Source organism: Capsicum annuum, chromosome 8 (genome assembly GCF_002878395.1).
Source record: "Capsicum annuum cultivar UCD-10X-F1 chromosome 8, UCD10Xv1.1, whole genome shotgun sequence".
Classification (NCBI taxonomy): Eukaryota; Viridiplantae; Streptophyta; class Magnoliopsida; order Solanales; family Solanaceae; genus Capsicum; species Capsicum annuum.
The window spans coordinates 113,062,666-113,071,400 of NC_061118.1; the positions used below are offsets into that span (position 1 = coordinate 113,062,666).

An 8,735-nucleotide genomic window follows, 5' to 3' on the forward strand; every position below is an offset into this window, starting at 1 on the left:
ATCATGTGGGAAAAAACTATATTATAAAACTTCACTCCTTAGCGAGTACCGTCAAATAGTTATTATTTAAAAAATTATCATTTTAAATCAATGTACATTTATGTTTGTATGTCATCAATATCAAATATTAGTGCTAAAAAATGTCTATAATATTGGACCCATATTGACACGGGTCATGCTCTTCTAGTATTAGAAGAAAAAGAGGGTTATTTCTCTTTTATAATAGAGCCGTGAAAAAGGGTATTAAAATTCGCTATATATATATTTTTTTCATAAAAGAATCGATGAAGTGTGTAGATGATGGTTGAGGTTAGAAGAGGGAGACAAAAAATGGAAAGACTGAAGAAAGAAAAAGGGTGAATTTGAACAAGGATTGAAGAAGAAAAGGTGTGGGGGGGGGCGGAATTTTTTTCCTTTTTAAATTTTTTATTACAAGTATAATAAATAATTTAGTGGGATCGATAAAATAAATATGCATGTATATATATTTTTTATGCTGCATCAATTGTAAGAGTGATATGTATTCACTTCAGAAAAAATGAAGAATAAATAATTATTTATAAAATTAAAGAGTTGAATGTACACCTAATTGGCAACTAGCTTAATTTTCTAGGTTAGCTTCTAACGACGTCGTTAATCGCCTCGACAAATGTGACCGTTAATCTCAGGTGTATTATTTTTTCAAAACTAGAATACCCCCATCAAGCGGCGCGTACTTATCACCTTCCTCTCTCTCTCTCTCTCTCTCTCTCTCTGTACACACTTGTCTCCTCTGCTCCAATTTTTTTGTCCGTTTCACTTTTTCTCTTTCTCTAAATCTCCTCTCTCTTTCTAAATCTGAACCCCATTTCCTCAAAACTACATTTTTTTTTTTTTCACATTTTGTGATCTTCACAGTTGTTTAATTTTTTCAAGCCCTAAAAGAGGCTAAAAGAGTGGAGAAATGGGGTGTGCGCAATCGAGAATAGATAACGAAGAATCAGTTTCGAGATGCAAAGAGCGAAGAAACCTTATGAAAGAAGCTGTTAACTATCGCAACATCTTTGCTGCTTCACATTCTGCTTATTCCATTGCTTTGAAAAACACTGGTGCTGCTTTAAGTGACTATGCTCAAGGTGAAACCCCACCTGACCCACCACCGCCACCTTCCTCGTCTGAGCCGCCCCCACCACCACCGCCGCCTTTGCCTACTATGGAAGCTAGTCCTCTTCCACCACCACCTCCTCCTCCACCAGCTTTCTCCCCTTTAACTCCTTCGCTTCAACGCGCTTTTACTATGCCTGAACTGTCGAAATCTAGAGGGAGCAAAATGAAAGGCATTGCAATTGATGAACACAATGATGATGAGGAAGTAGAGGATGGTGGTTTGAAAAGGAGAGAAAAGAGAAATGGGCTGGCGGATGAGAAGCCTATGACGGAGCCAACGCCACCCCCTCCGCCTCCAACAGGGGAGACGTGGGATTACTTCTTTAATGTGGAGGGACTTCCGGAACATTCATTAGAAGAAGTGGAGGAGGAGGAGGAAGAAGAAGAAGAAGAGGAGGAGGAGGAGGAGTTGCGCCAAGTGAATATCGAAATTCAGAACAAAAGATTTGACAATGTGGGTAGAAATGAGTATGGAGATGATTCGTTCAAGACGCCAGAGAAGAAGGTGAGAGTGGAGAATGAGGTTGAAGAGACCCCGATGACAATGGATGAAACAGAGAGAGTGTTTAAGCATTCAAACACAGCGCCTCCTGAGATGAGAGGAGGAGGAGTAATGGTGGGTGGTGGGAATGTTGGGTACGGTAACAATGCTGATTTCTTTAGAGTTTTAGGTGACATTGATGATCACTTCCTTAAAGCTTCCGAGAATGCACAAGAGGTTTCAAAGATGCTTGAGGCTACTCGATTGCATTACCACTCAAACTTTGCTGATAATCGAGGTAATTTGATGTTTAGTCATGCTTTAGCGTTATATGGAATGGATAGCTACCTTTATTCTTTTATCTTTCAGGTGTTAGCACTTTAAATCCTTGTAGTTTGATTATCGTATTGTTTTCATCTAATGTTTTGTTGTTATATGTTGTTTCTTGTACTTCCTTTACTTCTTTTTCTAGACTACTTTGGAGTTTTTTCTTGATCTCAGGCTCTATTGGAAATAACCTCTCCACCTCTGAGGTAGGGTAAGGTCCGCGTAAACTCTACCATCCCCAAACTCCACTTTGTGGGACTACACTACGTATGTTGTTGTTGTATGTTAGCTCTGCAAAGGTTTTCTTTAAATTCTAGCAAAGTCCTGTATTTTTGAAGGGGAGCCTTGGAGTAACTGGTAAAGTTGCTGCCATGTGACTAGGAGGTCACGGGTTCAAGCCTTGGAAACAGCCTCTGACAGAAATGCAAGGTAAGGTTACGTACAATACACCCTTGTGGTGGGGTCCTTCCCCGGACATCGCGCATAGTGGTAGCTTTAGTGCACCGGGCTGTCCTTTTCTTTTTAAAAGAGAAAATGGGGAATATGGTTAATTCACCCATATCAATGACAGTGTGACACTGCTGCTTCTGTGATTGATGGGTACAAGGAATTTGGATTTTCAATTCTTTTCTTTGAATAACTTGTTTATTCACAATAGATCTACTTGTCTTATGGATTTAGGCTTTTCCAATCTTTTCCAAGCATTTTAACAGCATGAAACTGAAGCAACAATGTTGTTCAATCTTATTGGATGTTAATAGTGAATAGTCCCTTTTCTGCAGGACATATTGACCATGCAGCTCGGGTAATGCAAGTCATTACGTGGAACAAATCATTTAAGGGTGTACCTAGTGATGGTAGTAAGGATGATTATGACATCGATGAATGTGAGACACATGCCACCGTTTTGGACAAATTGCTGGCGTGGGAGAAGAAACTTTATGATGAAATGAAGGTGTTTACTCCTTTTTGTCCCTGTACTTTCTCTTGGCTAACTATTGGATTGTATGTTTAATTTATGATTCATGTCTGAGATATGGCTATAGGACGCATGGTCACCAGATCGTCTGTTGCGTATCAGGTCCTACGCGTGCTAAACTTGGATAATAGCCCCTCTTATCTCCCCCGCCCTTTTCTTTGGGTAATTTGAGACATCAATGTGGATCAACTTTGACATGCATCTCCGTTATGGGGTCTTATTATATAGAAATTGAAAGAGAATTAACAGGTAGTATGTAGCAAATGAGAAACGTGTGAACAAGACTAGCTCGGAGTATGTCTGGTAGAAAACTCAATCCTGCTATCCTCCATCTGGTTAAAGATGCTGGAAGAGGAGGTGGCTGTTGCAGCCACCCAGTCTCTTTCATTTGCAGCAAATTCATAGAGCTTGATATCGATGCATTTTATACGTTAATCATTTGTACTTTACCCCCTGATTTTCCAAATCCTAGTTGGTCTGTCTGTTTCGAATACCATTATCCTTGTGTCATTGTAAAAGCTACTCTGGGCATGGCTAGTTGCATTCTGCACCTCCGATCCCATTCCGTTTCTCTTTGTAGCTTGTCTTTTCTTTTTGTGTTGAAGTTCCCATACGGCTTTCTGGTAGCTGTCTGCTTTGTAGTTAACCTTCGTTATTTGGCTTCTTGTTCGTATTGTCCAATAAGCTGATGGTTTACGAAAATTTTATTTTGTTGGATTCAATAGGCTGGCGAGCTTGTAAAACATGAATATCAGAGGAAAGTTGCCTTGCTAAACAAGCTGAAGAAACGGAATGCTAGTTTGGAATCTCTGGAAAAGACAAAGGCTGCTGTTAGCCATTTGCATACGCGATATATAGTTGACATGCAGTCATTGGATTCAACTGTTAGTGAAGTAAATGACATTCGTGACAAGCAGCTCTACCCTAAGCTGGCTACTCTTGTTCAAGGGTAAGTTATCATGTTCCTAACTGTTCCTCGTGATGAAGACTACATTTGGTAATGCATGTGATCCTAGTACCTATTCTTTCTGGTCAACTAGGGATGTTCTAATGTGTAATTTCCAACTACTATAGCATCTAGATTTTCTTTACCACAGATTATTACATCTAGAATCTGTTGCTACTATGCCCAATTTAGAGGTCAGTGTTCTAAGTTTCAAGTCTTTGGAAACTGCAGTTGTTTAACAAAAGTTGTGTAATACTGGGGTTGGTCTATTTCAGCATGTCAGTATTTTTCCTATTTATGATAGGACAGGCAAATATTGTTATATTAAAATGAAATAAAGGCACGAAGGTGGTGGGGGTTTAATTATATGCTATGTACTTTCTCATCTCATCTGGGGAGCTTCTTAGAGGTGTAAAACATCTAATTTAGAATTGTCTTTTAAGTGACACTCCTGGATGGTGATCAACCATTTGAAAAACTTTATTTTAAGTGAAACTTTCACTTGAGTGATTACTTAGAAGTGTAACTTTTTTTATATTCAGATGTTCTTCATCCTATTATATCACAATATTGGTTAATGGTTCTGATATTATTAAGCAGCAGTTTGCTCTGTAAGTCTTCCTCAGAGGAACAATGGTCGTACAAACCAAACTCCACAATTAGATTTACTGGCAAAAGAAATTAAAAATTCTTATGACTTGATGGTATGCAACAACAGCTGCTACCATGCCTTAATCACAAACTATTTATGCGCTCAAAGTGAAACTTACAAAATTATCTTTTGAAGATTGAAGAAATTCTTGGCTGTATGAATCCTCACTGCCCAAGTTGTATATTATGACAACTCTACCCATCAAAATTTGGCTAAACATTTGTCACTCACTCTTCAAGAATTTCTGGCTTTAAAAACGGCATGTGTGTTACCAGAACATCTCATACGACAAGAAGGAGTTGCTCGGATGTTAAGCACCCTTCACTTCCAACCTGAAGGTTGTGAGTTCGAGTGACCAAGGGAGCAAAGGGGTGGGAGCTCCTAGGGAGGGGTAAAAAAAAGAGGAACACCTCATACTAGTTTCTCCAGACCTTTTGAGTGAAAAAGAAACAACTCACCAACAACATATCCAGTAGAATCCCACAAGTGGGTCTGGGGAAAAAGGAGTGAAGGACACTTGAACTTCAATACCTATAAGAAAGAAAAAGTAGACGCTCCTAAAATAAATGATGCTTCCTGTGATTTTAAGCTCCTTGATTTCACTCCAACTCAGAAAATATTCATTAGTGACAAACATATTTTCTTTTTTATTTAGAAGCAATGCAGACAGATTGATTCCCAGTTTGTTGCTCATCAGGTGTAGCATTTGTTTGGTTCTGACTGTCCATTGTGCTATTGAGATTTAGGTACCTGTCTTTTTCTTTAATTACAGTTGGCTATATCTAACTTTTGCTTTTTCAGTTTCTAAGATGAGAGTAATTATCAGTTGTTATAATCCTTGAGTTGATCCAACATACTAAACGACTTAGTGGGAATAAACTAGTTCTACTTTTGCCCTTAAACCACATCTATTTAGTTGCTGCGGTGGTTGAGCCCCCCCCCCCCCCCCCCCCAAAAAAAAAAAAAAAAAAAACCTCCCTACTCCCCCAAGAAAGAGGCCAGCTCATTGAATTATCCACATCTCTTATTTTTGGTCCACACCAATGGTTTCGAACCTTGATGCTTCTCTCCTCTTCTGCTTGTTTGACCTGATAGTAGCGCTAAAATGAGTTAAAATGTGTACCTTCTAATATCATTCAAGAATGGAGCGAGTGGGATCATAGGACTTTGGTCTAGTGGTAAGAGCTCAACGCGTGTTGTATGGATTAGGCGCATGCTACGGATTTAAGGCCTGCTGCAGATAAAAGCCTGTAATTTAAGTGGAGAAGGGTAGAGGGTGGGTCCATTACCACGACAGTAACAACTAGGCCTCACTTATATGAATTCTAAGGCCGATATTATACAAAACAAAAAGTAACCATGAGCTTTCAGCTTCAACTCCCAGCGTATCGCTGAGGCAAAATCACTGTGATTTCTTTTCATCCGGACCAGTCATGTTGGATACAATTACCTGGTACTTGTGCTTGGAACCGTGGTCTTTCTCTGGTGGGCCACAGGTGGAGGTGTAATTGATTTTTTAGACCTTGTGGAGCACTATTTTATTTTGGCACTGAAAGATATAAACAAGAAATGATAGGTGAATTAGCAGAAAATAAATTAGAAGTAATCTTGAAGTTTCCTGCCTCAAGCAATAAGTTGTATCGATATCTGGACCTGTTTTAGACATGAAACATTTGGAAATCTCCTTTTCTGCTGTTGTGATTGGTCCACCAATTCAGTTAAGAATCTCAGAAAGTTCATTATTGAGGAACAACAGTTTAATTTGTGCATTACTGTAGAACAAGTATTAGCCTGTGAGAGTCCTTGACCTGCCTCATATTAGTAAAATTGATTTATTTGGTTTTGCTTTGTGCATAATTCTCCCTTGTCCGTTTATCCTAGTAAATAAGATTCTTTTAAAGTTTATGATTCCTTATTTCTTTTTCTTTAGCTTAAAAGCTGTGCCAAACAAGCAGCTTAGGTTTAGTTATATTACCTTTTGATGTTTTAGCAGGTGGTCTTCTCCTTATATTCTCAATGATGAGTAATATTCATATGCATACATATCCTTTCTAGGGCATTTGTGATGCTGTTTTCTGATTTTAAGAAACAGATGGATTTCCTATCATCTGTATGTTCCATGATTTTTGCTTCAAAATTTGGCTGGGAAAGGAGTTTTATGCTTGCAAGCATTCTTATATTGCCATGACTCTGTCCGGAGTTTCGCGTTAATTATTAAATTGTTATATCCCCTACAAAGTTCACCTAATTATGAGTAAAGTTCTCTTTAGTTCCCTTTAGCTTCTTGTGCTTACTTTTTCTTCTTTTTTCTCTTGGGTGATAGTGGAACTGCAGTATAGTTGTCTACCTTCCATTAATATTAAATTTTTCTTCTGCTAATGTAGGATGGTAAGCATGTGGGAGTTCATGTTTAGTCATCACAAGAACCAGCTGCAGATGGCTACTGATCTCAAAGCCATTGAGATCTCCAGATTCCCCTTAGAAACAAGCAAACACCATCATGAACGTACGATTCAGCTTGGTAATGTTGTCAAGGAATGGCATGATCATTTTGACAACCTTGTGAAAAATCAAAAACTATACATCCAAACACTGTATAACTGGTTGAAGCTAAATCTCATACCCATTGAAAGCAGCCTAAAAGAAAAAATCTCGTCACCTCCTCGAGCCCAGAATCCCCCAATTCAAGCCCTTCTCCACTCATGGCAGGAGCTTCTTGAGAAGCTGCCTGATGAGCTTGCCAAAAGTGCCATTGCTTCCTTTGAAGCTGTGATAAGGACCATCATTATTCATCAGGAGGAAGAGATGAAGCTGAAGGAGAAGTGTGAGGAAACTAGAAAAGAATACATACGCAAAAGACAAGCATTTGAAGATTGGTACCAAAAGTATATGCAACGTAGAACTCCACCCGATATGACAGATCCCGATAGAGCTACAGAGTCCAACCCAAAAGATCCCGTTGTGGAAAAGCAGTTGCTTGTGGATACATTGAAGAAGAGGTTGGACGAGGAGACAGAAGCTCACCAGAAGCACTGTATTCAAGTTAGGGAGAAGTCATTAGGGAGTCTCAAGATCCGGTTGCCTGAGCTGTTCCGAGTTATGTCGGAGTATTCTTATGCATGTCTAGAGGCATATGGTCGATTAAGATTGATCATACAGTCAAAGCTCTCAAACGGGAGTTCGTAAGGGTCTTAGGCTTTTCTCTTACCCCTCCTCCCCTGTGATCTTTTGTAGTAAAATGTAAGTTAAACCTTGATAATGTCTTCTCTGCACTGCCGCCGATGTTTTGCCACATGTATGAAAAGCGGCCTCTTAATATATTTATCCTGACCTCTTGAGCAGCAGCAAATATTTCATGGAACTGATGTTTCTTGGAGTCTCATCATATATGGCATAGTTCCATTTGAGCCCTTGCAATCTTTTCATGCATAATGATTTGAAGTATAGTCATATGAGTGTAATACTTCTAGTGTAAAGATTTTTTACACCATCGAGTCATTATTATTGTTGAAGCATGTAACTTGTTCCATTTTTAACATTATAAATTTCTACGTTTTAACATATCTTTTGACACTACAAATTTTACCTTATAGGATTAGGGAGATCTACCGTAGATATTCTGTGCGCAAGAGATATATGTGAATCTCTTGGTATATGCTAGTGTAATTTTTCACATAGTTCTCCAATGGCTTTCAACTAAGATTCTTAGTGAGTGTAAGTATTTACTATTGGATTGCGGAACTCAAACGAATAAGAAGGGTTTATTTTGTCATTATTTGACAAATATTTTTGACAAATAATTTAATTTCTTAAATCTTAAAAAATACTAGTATTTGGAATAAATTTTAATTTAAAGACGTAATACATATACAAGTTTCTGAATTATTTGACTTTTTCGATATAGATATTTTAATTAAGTCAGGTACTTGTTGAACACTCTACTCCTTCACAAATCATATCAATTAAGCTCAATTACTGATATAGCACTAACATAACGTGAAATATGTAATTCTCTCTCCATTGAAAGAGTGAAAAACCATAGTTAATCAAAAAAAAAATTAAACATAAAAAACTCAACCAATAAAAAAAATACATTAAAGAAATAAATAGAAAAAAAAAATCATCATCTTCTTTCCCGTAACTCACCATTTTCATGGATTGATAGCAACAATTCACGCACGGACCTAGAAATTTCAAAGTTTGA

General features: G+C 38.0%; 1 protein-coding gene across 1 annotated transcript; it reads left to right on the top strand.

Moving 5' to 3' along the window:
- The first annotated feature begins 683 nt into the window (after positions 1 to 683).
- Positions 684 to 7,875, top strand: LOC107839068 (protein ALTERED PHOSPHATE STARVATION RESPONSE 1). Its single transcript, XM_016682417.2, has 4 exons — positions 684 to 1,925; positions 2,737 to 2,909; positions 3,659 to 3,882; positions 6,916 to 7,875. The coding sequence occupies exons 1-4, from the start codon at positions 944 to 946 to the stop codon at positions 7,715 to 7,717; spliced, it is 2,181 nt and encodes a 726-aa protein (XP_016537903.1). The 5' UTR covers positions 684 to 943; the 3' UTR covers positions 7,718 to 7,875.
- The last annotated feature ends 860 nt before the right edge of the window (positions 7,876 to 8,735 follow it).